A 14586-nucleotide genomic window follows, 5' to 3' on the forward strand; every position below is an offset into this window, starting at 1 on the left:
TAATGAACACCAAAATTTTTATCCGATCACATGACTAGGAGCTGGGGGTTTAGGTAAAACTCTAAATATCATGAGACTTTTAACAAAATGGCAAGATTTGTCAACATAGACTGGTTGGTAAAGTCACTTTGGGTTTTGAATTTGTAATGAACCTTGAACGAACTAAATTTCATATGTTGTTTGTTTGTTCTGCACCACTCATTAACATCGTGCACAAATTAAAACCTGTATGTTTTCTATCAGAACAGATTAAGAGCACCAGATACTTGTTTTATAATCAAAGTTATATGCCATGGGATTGATAGTTATTTGTGCATTTCATTCTTCCCGACAGATGTACGTCCTGGATACTGCTTCTCTTCTCTGACCAATGGTCGCTGCGGGAATCAACTTCCACAGGCATTAACTAAAATGCAGTGTTGCTGTGACAGTGGACGATGCTGGTCTCCAGGAGCAACCAGTGCCCCTGAAATGTGTCCAATCCGATCTACCGGTATGGATCAGCTTATGCTTTTAGAATAATAGTTCAGCACTTAACTATTCTATGAATTTGTTCTGTAACTAACATTTGTAGATTAGATTGGGGTGAAATTGTATAAAAAGGACTATATCTAGTGCAAGTAGACTTCTGACATTGAACTTCATCTCACTGAGGCTCATCTCCCCAAATTCTCCAAGAGGTGTAGTTTTCTTCTTTCAGACCTCTCTCATAGGCAAAGGTTCCTGCCTTTCCTCTTAGCATGATCTTCCAGTTGTCCTCAAGTCTCACCTTCTTTAACCTTTCTTTTAGCCTTTCTCTCCAAAGACCTGTAGTCATGAGAATGCTTTCATAGAAACAATGCAATGCTTCTGGCAGATCATAACTGTCACTGAAATGTGCTCTGAGATTATTTGTTTCACAGTGCACTGAGAGCCTCAAAGAACAGGAAGTTTGAATTCAGAACTGCACAGGGCCCAGCCAGGCAGGGCTTATGAGTTGTTGAAAGTGGGTTGTGGAACCGGGTAAGAAGGAACAGAAGGGGGATATTTTGGAGGGCATTTAAGAGGAAAGGTGAGCAGAAGTGATACTGGGAAATTGGGAAGAAAGAAAGAGAGCAAGAGTCTCAAAGAAGATTGTGGGAAGGGGGCTCTCAAACTGGGTAAAAAGTTAAGAGGTTGGGAAGGAATCAGGATGGCATCTTTCTCCATTGCAATATAAACCTGGGGGGGGGAGGGGGTAGGAATCTGAGTACACAATACTATATGGGAATGTTTATTATTCCTGTGGTTTTACCAAAAGAACTAGGTAGCATGGTCTTTAGAGCAGGGGACTAAGGCCAGAAGACCTGTATTCTGTTCTTGGCTCTGTCACTGTTACAATAGCAACAACAACCGCAATACTTGCTATTTATATAGAATTGATATGTTCAAAGCATTATGGAAGATAGTGTTAAAAACTGTATTAAGATAATATTACTGTATCCAGTGACCAAACTAGTTTAAATAGGAGAGGATTTTTCACTGCACCAACCAACAGAGGAGAGCACTGTATCATAACTGTTTCCAAGCCAGGGAGAAGCTGTGGGGAGTCTTACTTTTAAGCCACTCAGTTCTCTTTTGGCAACCTATTTCCATTAACAGCTGAGGAAACTGATGCAGAAAAGGGATTTTTCTAATGCCACAGGTTGAGACCGAGGCAGACCTCAGGACTGGAACTCAGGATTTCCTGAGACTCAAACCTGTGCTAGCTCCTCTGGAGCATGCTTCCTTGAACATGTGCCTTATTTTCTCTGTCTTGAGTTATAAATTACTCTTGCCTTTCTAAAAGTGCTTTGGAATCCACTGATGAAAGGCCTTATGTTTAGGCAAAGCCTTATAACTATTATTATTAGTTCCTTGATGATTCTTAAACATGTCCAAAAAGTGTGCCTACCTTAGGGATTTTAGGGCTGTAAATGGTGTAAATGACCAAGGCTCTCCAAGTTTAAATTGGAAATTTATTGTGTTACAAATTGTATCATTGGTTGCATGACGTCACTGGGCAGCCCCTTTTTCCATGTGGGCAGCAGACCCTCACACAGATGTTACTATAAAAGAGGCTGTTTATTGCTAGAAATTATAGGCGGAGGTTATAGTTGTAATAAAAAAGGCGTGCACCATATTTTATTGCATAACACAGCAATAATGCTTATATGGAAGGCCAAGATTCACCATTAAAACTATAATTTAAACCTGGTATTCCAAGTGTCTAGCCTAGTGTGTTCAGTTTTTACTGAAACACTTCCTGAATGTCCACTGACACCATTGGTAAATGGCTAACACATGAGACTATGAATTGTTTTCATGAATAGAGGTTGGACCAGACATGGGTTACATTCTACTCTCTTGAGTTACAACACCAGATCTTGAAAATACAGTATATCCTTTCAGAAACTGGTCTGATGATTTATGAATTTTTTCTATCTTAGGTTTTTTTTCACAGAAATAGGTTTCTCTAAACAGTGATTCTTTGCAAAATTAGTATCCAGTACAAAAAAACTTCAAAGATTAACTCACAAAGACAGATTCTTTATAATGGGAACTTACATTAGGGTACTTTAACTTTTGGTATTTTTTAAGAGAGATTTGGACTACAGTTGCTGATTGAATATTCAGGTAAGGAATTGGGGAGAGGCTGCAATGTAGATGTCCTTCTCTGACAGAAAAATAAAATCTTAATTTTTTATTTTATAGATCTTCTCTGATAAATAATAGTGCTGTGTGTATAGATAATAGAGCAGGGACGAGGCTACAAGGGCCAAATCATTCACCCTAATTGACCTAACAGTATCCTTCATATTTGGTTATAATTTGCAATTACTGAAAATAATTTGCAAAACCTTCTGCGGAAGGAAGGCTATCTCTTAACATCATATTTTTTCATTATATCCCTTCATTTGTGTCCCAAGTTTTCACATTTGTAAGTTTAAAGCAAAGCCTTATTATTTCAGTTTTCAATTTTCAATGACACACAATTCAATTTCAGATTTGTAAGTTGAAAGTAATTGAATGCAACAATACTTACTTGCTTGACATATGTGCAAATTTTATGCACGCACACATAAACGTGTGTGTGGCCACACTTTCATACAATGACTTGGAAAAAAAGAGGAAGAAGCTACAAAGTTATTCCACAAAATTGTGTAGTAACTTTGTAGCTGCTTCCTATGAGGCCATTAGCTGGGGGGGGGGGGGGGGGGCATGTGCATCCCTGAGCCTGGGAGCTCCCAGCTGATGCTGGCTCCCAGCCCCCATGGCTGGGAGCCCCACCAGCTAACAGGGCTACCTGCTTTGGGGGTGCCCCATGCCATGAAGGTGTGTGATCACAATTCAAGGATCCTTCTTCACTGGCAATAAGGGATGATGGGATATAATTCACAATCCCACAATCATGCTTCCTGCCATGTACATATGTGTGTGTATATATGTGTATATCACACTCATACCCACACATTTTGTGGCCAGGATTAATGAGTTGAAAATGTGGCCTTTAATTGTGATAATCAGTTATCCTAGTATATTATATACAGAAATATCCTGCAAAATCTCTTTGCTGATTACAAAATTTGGTCATTTGTGTCATGAGGCTGGAAACAGATGTTACCTTCATCTCACCGTAAAATGATGTCCATGCCCCTTGTTGCACTACAAACATCCAAAATTGTGGCCATGACACTAGGTTGCAAAAATATATGCTTCTTTTATTGTGTCTGTTTGCTTTATGGTGGGAGAGTGCAGGCAGCCCAGAGCAGTGTGCATTCCTGCCACCCAGGCTTCAGGAGCCCAGTCCTGCATGCCCTGGAAATTCATCTCCAGGATTGGTCAGGTGCAAATAGGGGAACTCTCAGGCATGGAATTCCCCAGGTGCATTATTGTGCAGTTGCACCCTAAGTCAGGACAATGGGCAATATCTGTCACCCAATTAAGGATGACATCTGTTTATAGCCTCAGGTGACACTCACCTTGGACTGGCTCAGGAACCATCAATGTTAACCCAATAGTCACAGTACCAGGTATGATCTTTGGTGAACGGTGTCAACTGTGTGTCCATTTAAAAAAAAAAAAAAAGATAATATGTTAGTTAACACTTGCTCAGTCAACATGGAAGAATACAAGAACTTGCAGGAAAGCTGTATCCAGGATATGCACTTAGAAATACCATTTTTTCTGAAGAGCCACAGGTGGAAAGTTGAAGAGCCACTCGTGGTAGGAGTCATGTGAATCACTGAAGTTATGTAGGCTTTAGGTTCACTTGGGCTAATTAAAGGATCTAGAGTTCTTTGTTGCTGTTACTTTGTCTGAAAGAATTTTTCAAAACTTCACTCCTTTAATAGTTAGAAGTCCTCTAACTTCTAATTTGTTCATAACCGCTTTGCAGAGGCATAGCAGCACTGCTCTGCACTGGAGGCAGTACCAGCTTCTCCTATGCTGATTTGTGGCAGTGCAGTCAGCTGACACTGAAAATAGCTGCTCTTTAGCCACCCCTATAAAGGCAGCTTCCTGAGCTGGTGTCCCAGTTGCTCCCCCTCAGTTGTGCTATTGTCAGTCTGTAGCCATTTGATCTCATTCTAATATTGTTCTTTAACTTAAATAGCTCTTCTCCCTCCCTGATATTCATATCTTGAATATATTTATATAAAGCCCATTTTCCTTCCCTCCTCTAAATTAAACAATGCAAGTTGTTTTAATTACTGTTTAGTATGTTAAGTTCTCTGTTCCCTCACCCAACCTAGAAGTCCTCCATTTTACCTGCTCCAGTTAGTTTCTTTTTAGTATATGTAACAAGAAAAAATCCTTACTCAGACAAATGTCCTTTAGTTCAGCAAACATTTTTCATAAAACAGTGCTCAGTAAGCAGATCCTGATTGGCTCCTTACTACCCCTTCCTGGTTTTTAAATGGAGGTTTTCAGTGTCATGTTATCTTAGTAGCTGTTCTGTCATTGAATCTGTACTAAATTCTGCCTTGGCCTGGGAGGTTGATTTGCAGAATGAAGTCCTTTGTCATGAAATACATGCCCTTAGCCTCCCTTTCTGAAGAGGCTGGTTGGCATTTACTCTTCCAGCACGAAGCAGTGGGTCAAAGAGGAACGTGGTGTGCAACAAAATGCCTTTATCATTCTAAAATGCTGGTGCTTTTGTTTTCATGTTTCAGAGGAGTTTCGCAAGTTATGCACAGTAACTGGACTTGTGCCTAGGAGACCTGATCTTCCTCCCTCCCATCCTGATGGCACCATTCCTATTGTAATCCCTCCTGGTCCTGTTCCTCCTGCTATTTATCCTCCTGTCCTCCCTGGTGTACTACAGCCTGCTTTACCACGCCCAGACATTGCTTTTCCCTCCCGGGCTCCGCCTCCGCATGGTAAGAGTTAAATATGTTAGCTTTTTTCTGCACCGGGCTGCATGTATCACTCTAAAGCTCTAAATACTCAAGAGCTGTTTGCTCAGCTCTACTGCCAGTGTCTTGACATTACCTTACTCAGTTACAAAATACACTGGGTTTTTTTGGGTAGCCGTGGCATCTTTTTCTGTAACCAAACCCCTTGTGGCAATTGTATCTCATCTACAACAGCGGTTCCCAAACTGTGGTATGTGTACCACCTGTGGTACGCAGACAGCCTGCCAATGGTACACGTTAACAGATTTATTATAAATATGACAGAAATTTGCTAGTGGTACTTAAGGTTGAACTGAAAAATTTGCTGATGGTACTTAAGGTTGTATCATTTTAAATTGGTGATGAGCAATCTGTCAGAGTTTGGGAACTACTGATCTATAACATTATCCCTGCTCAGTTAGAATACAGTCCTAAATCCTATTTATGGCAGGGGTGAGGGAGGAGTGTCACTATTATTTTATGTCTCAGTTGTGCATTCTGCTGCATATTTGCACAGGGGAGCACTGAGTACAAGGAGTTCCCTTCCTTGCCTGTGCCTGTTACTCATTTTGGAAACCCTGCATGGGAAAGAGTAACTTCTGCCTGGTGGTGGCTTCCACTCCTGTGTAGCTAGATGGGGAAGGGGCAGACAGCTGTGCCAGTGCATTGGCCAGAGCAACCTGAGCCAGGGTGAAAAGAGAATTAAGTGTTCCTTGAAAAGAATGGTTGCCTTGAAGCAAGAGGAAGCAGGGACAAGCTCAGACTTGTTAGAGGGTCTGTGTATACCCTGTTCTGTGCCTTACCTGAGCTAGGTTGCAAAGTGCCAGCACAGCTCACAGTAAACACTTGTCAACTGAAAACATAGTTACCACAACTGTCTGGGCTAAGTATCTGTCCAATTTCTACTTATGAAAGTGGAGACATTCTGTGTGAAGTATTGTTTTACTATGTGGTAGCCGTTGGCTTATGCCAACCTTTTAGTAATGGCCCTTACCAAATATATCATATCATATCATATGATATATGATATGATATATTTGGTAAGGGCCATTACTGTTTTCTTCTTTATGTATCTCCGTGGGTTTGGCAGAATTTAGCTCTTAATGTATTATTGTGGAGGAATGGAAATCAGAATTACATCTGTTAACATGAAAAGACAGCTTCTACCAGCTATCCTCAGAGGCCTCAGTCAGAGACCAGGCACTGTTTTCTTAGGCTTAGTGTTACAAAAATTATTCTATAGCATATGCAGTGATGTAAGGTAGGTGTTGGCTTTGAATGCAAAATGCTGTACAACTTGTACATTAAAGAAAATTAGGATGATAAACTACTAATCTGATTTTTCTAATTCTTTCTTTTCAGTGATCTTGCCAGTTAATTTCACTGACTACTGCCAGCTATACCGACATCTCTGCCTTAACGGGCGTTGCATACCAACTCCTGGGAGCTACCGTTGTGAATGCAATAAGGGATTCCAACTAGATGTTAGAGGGGAATGCATTGGTATGTGGTTTTCCTTGTACTCTGTAAGTCAGACAGTGATAGATTTGTTTTGTCTTGTTTTCTCCCTATGTGAGGTAATGATCCCCATTTATTTCCTACAGAAAACCAGAAATAGGACTTTTGTTTAAAATGGCTATAAAAAGTAATATTATTAAGAACCAGGGTAGAGCCTTGTAGACTAAATGATCAGAGATCCAGAGAATCAGAGATTTGGTTAATCTATAAGGTGCATCTCTATCCTGCTGATTCAGTTAGTCTATAATGTGCGTCTCCACCCTACTATCCATTTGACTTCAGATTAACTGATTTAAGTACCTCTCTCTGCTCATTTATTAAGAAAATACTGTCTGACTTAATCCCCAATATTGGCATAGAACTTTTCAAATATGAAATTCCACATAACATAGAGTTACACTGATGAGGAAGAATGTTTCTAATTTCTGAGTATTGCATAATACATCTTATTAAAACAAGCATGTTTTGTACATGTAAAATAAACTAATAAAATAACTCTTCATGCATAAATATCTGCCAGCCAATGGCTTACTAAAAATATACGGTCTGTATTTTACAGATGTTGATGAATGTGAGAAGAATCCTTGTATTAGTGGAGACTGTGTAAATACCCAAGGATCGTATATATGCCAGTGTCGTGTTGGATATCAGAGTACACCGACTAGGACAGAGTGCCGAGGTGAAGTATAGTATTGTATAGAGAGATGTATGATTATGCGCACACCAGGAATGCAAAACAGTTCTTGAATTAAAAAAAAATACTTGAGTAAAAACAGTCTTTCAAAGCAAACTAATTCAGAGCTACTTAATCATTGAGTTGGTAAAACAAAATACCAACAGTCATGCGAGTGAGGAGATTGGAAATGTAAAGAAAAATGTTCAGATTTGGGCAGAAACTACCTGGCATCACACTGGGTGACCATATTTCTTGAATCTTAGAATGGGATTTTAAAATGGCCCCCAGTCTCCAGCACACTGCAGCTCCACTCTCAAAAGAATGTGCTGGTGATGGTGTTGGCAGGTGGGAATGGAGGACAGGGTGGAGGCAAGACTCTGGTCCAGAGGTCTTATTGGATTCTTCAAATGAATGCTTTTGTCCCGTTTTCAAAAACCTCACCTACTTCTCTGGCTGGAAAGTTTCTGAAAATTGGATAAAAATGCTCATTTGAAGAAACTGACAGGACTCCTGGGACAGGTGTTTAAAATGAGACTGTCCCCATAAAAACAGGATTCAAGTTCACTCTACAGTGCATCTTGTCTGAAGTGTAAATTGCATTTACACAATCTAAATCCTCTTTGATGCAAATTAAGATATTTTCCTCTCTCCTTTCCCCATTGGATCATCCTCCCTCTTTATAACAATCTTTTTCCATATTTGGAGATAGTTAAAAGACTAAGGGAGGACATAACAACAGTCACCTGATTTGTAAAACTTTGTTATAAAGAGGATGATGATCCATTTTCAAAATCCCTTAATTCTACAATATCTGGACTGCACTGAGATATGAATTTTATTTTGAGAATAGATCTGTTCCCTTGTACTTAAGTGATAATTAGTCACTTATTATGAGAGAACCTTGGCCTGATCCGTATACTAGTAAAAGAGGGAAAAGCCTCCAGACAAACAGGGTGAATCTGAATGTTTGAAGACACAGATTTACTTCATCAGATTTCACTTTCTGTTTAGGGAAGAAGATTCCTTTGGTGGGTGAGGCTGACTGGAGTAATGGCAAAAGTAAACAAAAAACCCATGAAACATAAAATAAAAACAGGAAGGTTTGAAATCTCAGTTCTTCCATGAATAGCTTGGAACATCCCTGCTGAAACATCCTTGCCAGAAGTGGAAGTTTTTTATATTAATTTGAAATGTAATACCTGGGATAAAAAATCTGCTTAATCAAATTTATTTTCACGAATGTCCTGTAAACCAGTTTTTCAGCAAGCTGATGGGATACCTCTAGTAAGGGTGTCAAGTGATTATAAGGGGATACAAGTAGATTTACTTAAGTATGGTTCTGATCTGAAAAGCAACTGGAACAAAAGCTTCCCACTCTTTAACTTCTTTGCAACCTTGATATCATCAGGTTTGCCATAGGTGGGATGAATCTAGGAAAAGAGTCCGTGGTACAAAACATGAATGATAGGGACGTTCAGAGTTAGTGGTAGAAGCTTAGAGAATTTATTGTTTATTTGTGCAATGATAGTAATAATTAAACTTGGAACGTGACTGCAAGCAATTGTGACACAACTTAAGGCAGCAGTAATTGTTGTTAAAGTGAACATTGTACACTGATATGAGAGGGCAGAACTGAGTGTCCGTCATCCTGTCTCACAAAATTATCGTGGCTAAGCCAAAACCAACTGCTGATGGAAGCCTGGAAATTACTGCTTGCTGTTTAGTACAACAAGAAATACTGGTGGAACATGTGAAGATAAACACCAGAAACAGTGGCCACAAAAGTAGAAATTGCCATGGGCCATGGATGAACTGTAACTCTTAATGAGGTCAGAAGTGGATGTTCATACCCTGTTAACACCCTTATAAATATGAGCCTCCAGAAGAAGTAATTTGGGGCTTTTCTGTTTAGTTAAATATTATAGGACACTCAAAGGAAAGCAAAATTGCAAATCCCTATGGGATTAGCGGGATCAGAGACGGTAGTAAAGAATTAAAAAACAAAGCCCAGAGAAAACATCTGCAAGCAGCACTAGCATTGGAGGAAGTGTGGAGCTCATGCCCATATGCCCCATTACCATAAAGCCAGAATAAAGAAACTACCAGGAATGCTTTATGATTATCCCTTTCTGAATCAAAAAGACAGCAGCAGTACAAGAGCTGTCTGCAGATCTGCAGGGCTTGCAGTTAGAGCCAGTGATACGCACGTATAGGAATATCTGACCTAAGTGTCTGCCAAACAACTGTACTTCATGGTACTCCAGAGACCAGTAATAAAGCAATGTTGAAGTGGGACTTCAAGGGTGATGAATTTATTCATAAGTCATATTTGTTATGCTCCTTTAATTAGACTGACCATGATTCATTAAACAAACACAAGGCTGTCAAACACTGGTGGCCATTAGAATTAGAGTGTGGTCACTTAACAGTGCCTTTGTAATCCATCCCAGTTCTTGAGCTGTAGTATTAATACACGTTAAGACATGCAGGATGATTTCTTCATGAAATGTGTCAGGTATTGGAAAAAGGAGTGTAGAGGTATGTCTGCCAAAGTGTGTACACTCCTGGTATGCTTGCCAAAACTGGCATTTACTACACATGTAGACTGGGCAGTTGTATATACAAGTGCCTGCTTTGCATAAGGACACAGGCATGTCTTTTGTATACATAAATGTACATTTGTGCAGGCACGTATTTAGAGGGGGTGCCCATGGCTCCCCTTCTAGAAGACGGAGTCCTAAACAATCACAAGACAATTCAGAGATGCTCAGTTCTAATGTACCATGAGGATTTTCTTCCATGGATGATTGTATAACTGACTAAACACACCAGGCCAGATCTCAAAGTAATTACTCAACAATTATTCAGCCAGATTCCCAGAAGGAGTTTGGCTAAGTAAGTACATTTAGTAGGGATCTTAGATTTGGGCCCAAAAGAAGGATTCTCAGAAATAAAGCTAACACCTTCACTATTATTGAGTAAAAACAAAAGAATCCTATTCACTGACAAGAAGCAAGTTAAAGAGCCCTGAAAAATGTAAGATGCTATGAGGAGTAACCATAGAAAGTGAAGAGATCTGGGAGTCAGTCAATGCCTGGCTATCTAATGTCTTCATGTTGTTACATATCCTTTCAAAGGGTGAGAGGCAGTGGACCACACATGGAGATGGCAGAAGTTAAGGAAAATGCATAGCCACTTTCAGGTGCAAGGCAGCTTGCATTGGGGCTCCTGTTGGCTAACTCCTTATACAGATTACTAACAACAAAAATTCACTGATAACTTTCTGCACCATGATTCAGAGGGCATTGAAGGTCTTTATGAGTTGCCATTTTACATGCTACTACTTGAGGAAGAAGTCTTACTTATATTTTGAAAGCTTGTCTAACTCCCAACTATGTTGTTGGTCCAGTAAAAATAAATCCTTGCCCATCCCAGGGTGCTAGGGGTCCACATGGCAAAAAAACCCTCCTATCAATCATCAAAGGGTGGTTTTCCAAACTCACCCACAAGAACTATAATGGGTAGGACTGATGGCAGAAAGTGGGAAGACTCCGTTATTGTAAAATCCTCTTTCAAGCAGTATTATTTCACCCTTGGCTATCCACATGGTTATTAGGAAACATAGCAGAGGGTGGTGGTGGATGGTTCCTTCTCGGCCTGGAGGGAGGTGGGCAGTGGGGTCCCGCAGGGTTTGGTCCTTGGACCGATATTATTCAATATCTTCATCAACAATTTGGACGAGGATGTAGAGAGCACCCTCTCCAAGTTCGCTGATGATACCAAGTTATGGGGCAAAATTAGTACACCGGAGGGCAGGGAACAGATTCAGGCCGACCTGGACAGGTTGGATCAATGGGCAGAGAGAAATAGGATGCAATTTAATAAAGATAAATGTAAGGTACTCCACCTGGGAAGGAGGAACCCCCAGCACACCTATAGGTTAGTGAGTGTCCTTCTCAGCAGCTCGGAGGCAGAGAGAGATCTTGGAGTCATAATTGACTCCAAGATGAACATGAGCTGGCAGTGTAACGAGGCCATCAACAAGGCCAATCGCACCTTGTCGTGCATTAGCAGGTGCATGACTAATAGAACAAAGGAGGTGATGCTCCCCCTCTATGCGGCACTGGTCAGGCCGCAGTTGGAGTACTGTGTCCAGTTTTGGGCACTGCACTTCAAGAGGGACTTGGGGAATCTGGAGAGGGTCCAGAGGAGGGCCACTCGCATGATTAGTGGTCTTCGTGATAGACCCTACGGAGGGAGGTTGAGACAGCTGAGTCTCTTCAGCCTTCACAAGAGACGGCTGAGGGGAGATCTTGTGGCCGCCTATAAATTTATTAGGGGAGGTCAGCGGGGAATAGGGAAAGTGCTGTTTACTAAGGTGCCCCAGGGAGTGACTAGGAATAACGGGTGTAAACTAGTTGAGAGTGGATTTACATTAGATATTAGGAAGAAATTTTTCACCGTAAGGGTGGCCAGGATCTGGAATGGGCTTCCAAGAGAGGTGGTGCTATCACCTAGCTTGGAGGTCTTCAAGAAGAGGCTAGATAGTCACCTGGCTGGGGTCATCTGACCTCGGTCCTCTTTCCTGCCAGGGGCAGGGGGTTGGACACGATGATCCATTGTGGTCCCTTCTGACCCTACAATCTATGAATTATGAATCTATAGCACTGGAGTACAGCCTGTCCTCTGCTCCACCCCAGCCTGCAGCAGTGTACCTTCTGTGCAGAACACCTGTAGAAGGGCGTCTGCAGTGCCTTTGAGAAAATATGGAGTGAAAGAGGAGGCATCTGGCTGGACTGGTTGAGATCTTTGTGTACAGAATCCCCAGTGAGACAGAATCTCTGGGAGGTGATCCAGCCCTTGATGAAGAAGCAGCAAGCTAAAAAAATGTCTAGACAGTCTGTCTCAGCATCTCTTTTCATTTCATTTGGGGGAAAGGGAGATCTGCCAGCCTTATGTGATATCACTATTCAGGTCCTCCAAAGATCTTGCCAGGGGTCTCCTGCAGAGAAAGGGAAATGAGTATATGATGTTTCAAATTTATAAATAAGCAGAAAACATATTCTTTGGGTGGGAAAGTCTCAAAATTCTTCACTATCTTCCTATATCATAAAGCAATGTCAAAAGCCAAACCCCTTTTAATATTTCATTTTTAATAACTTTAAAACTGGATTGCAGAAATCAGGGTATAGACAGCCAGAAGGAGCCTGGTTATAGTCTAACAGTCTTTGAACTAAGGCTTAGTTCCTACAGCAAATTTGGAATTTCTTTCAGACGCCATAACATTTAGGTATGCAAATCAAAACAGGCTTTTTAGGCAAAAATAGTTTGTACATGGTGTCAAGAAAGTGGGGGAAGGAAAGATTAAATAAAACAGAAGGAAAAAAAGCACACTTGAAATTTTTTGGGTTTTTTTTGCTTGGCTTTCAGATATTGATGAATGTGTACAGAACGGTCGGATCTGTAATAATGGACGGTGCATAAACACAGATGGCAGCTTTCACTGTGTTTGTAACGCTGGCTTTCAAGTCGCAGCTGATGGGAAAAACTGTGAAGGTAAGAGTTTCTGAAGTTATTCCATACTGGTAATTGTAGTTTCAAGTGGTTATTAATTTTAATAAACATTAAAAGATTTTGTTTGTGGGAGGAGAAGGAACTGGGAACCAAATTTCTAAATACCTTTTCCTGTGTTTGGGCAGGAAAATAAACCATCTTTTGCAGCCAATTTGCAGTAGAATACTTGTCCAGCAAGTGAATTAGCACATACCACTATCGCAAAATGTAGTTTCTTTGATGGCAATGGTACATTTCAGAGCAAAGCACAAGTCGCATGCTACATGATCTTACTGTGTGTTTAACAGTGTGCTTTATAGGATCCTACTTGGTGACTAGCAGTGTGATTTATGTGAATCTTGTTTGGTTTGACCCCTAAAAATGTAAATTTTTTTTTTAAAGAATTGTAAACGTATTTGATGGGTTCCTACCTCCTAGACTTTTAGCAAAGGAAAAGAATGAAGAATGTTCTTTATCATGCTTCCCAAGTTCCTTGGGACAGTTCCCAATGATCTATTCATACGTTAAAAGAATTTGAAGCACTGTTCTTAGAAACATTTTTGGCAGAATATTATCTCAGTGATTCAGCTCAAAGACTTAATGCCAAAATTCCTGGTTGGGATACATGCATGATTTTTTTTTAAAAATCATAAATTATTTTTGTCCGACTTAGCCTGTAAGTAAAAAGAAAACACACCATGTCTAGAAGTGTAATTTCTGTCCAAGCCAGCTGTAATGTTAAGGAAAATAGCATGATCCTGAATATATTGTAATGTCATTATTATCCAGTGATTTTTATGTGTTAGTAGCAATTACATTAATCCTTGGTAAAGACAGACATTTTAGGACTCTCATTTTCCTACCACTTTTAGGTATGGTTTAACAGTGTGGACTTCTTATTTAAGCATCAAATTATGTAATTATATCGTTTAAATATACCTGGAAATCCATCATTACTCACATTCTAACTTCTTCCTTTCTCATCAAATTACATGTCCTAGTAGTAAGAACCAGTGCTGGTTACAGAGCAATCTGGCAAAACATTTTTAATTCCATTGGACGTGTTGCCAGAATGTCTCTGAGCATCTTCCGTTTCATCAGCTTCTCAAACTATTGCATCTGTTGCAGAGTAATAGGTCAGATTTTACTCCTGAGATTGTGCATGCACTTACACACGTGTCACTCATTAAAGACTGGGTGTTGTGCATGTGTGTGGGAGACCATAATGTAGCTTTCTCAGGATTATTTACTAACCTTCGTTCAGTATCACACCAACCTGGCTACACTGCTTTGGATTCTTGAACTACTGCACGTAGACTTTGTGCTGGGTCTGCGCAGTGTTGGCTTGCATTGTATATAACTTCCAATGAAACTGGTGTCAAGTCCTGGCTTTTGATATATTTCAAGGACCCAGTTCTTTGTTGTCCCTTGTTCTGTGCACTTACT

General features: G+C 40.3%; 1 protein-coding gene across 3 annotated transcripts in view; it reads left to right on the forward strand.

Moving 5' to 3' along the window:
• Positions 1–14586, forward strand: part of FBN1 (fibrillin 1) — a 241146-nt gene that overhangs the window by 110955 nt on the left and 115605 nt on the right. For all 3 annotated transcript variants that reach the window (XM_059714655.1, XM_059714657.1, XM_059714656.1), the window contains 5 exons: positions 335–493; positions 5172–5378; positions 6756–6896; positions 7471–7590; positions 13018–13143. In XM_059714655.1, coding sequence (XP_059570638.1) covers positions 335–493; positions 5172–5378; positions 6756–6896; positions 7471–7590; positions 13018–13143 — 753 coding nt within the window. The remainder of the gene's footprint in view (positions 1–334; positions 494–5171; positions 5379–6755; positions 6897–7470; positions 7591–13017; positions 13144–14586) is intronic.

The sequence above is a fragment of the Alligator mississippiensis genome, chromosome 11, assembly GCF_030867095.1.
Source record: "Alligator mississippiensis isolate rAllMis1 chromosome 11, rAllMis1, whole genome shotgun sequence".
Taxonomy (NCBI): Eukaryota; Metazoa; Chordata; order Crocodylia; family Alligatoridae; genus Alligator; species Alligator mississippiensis.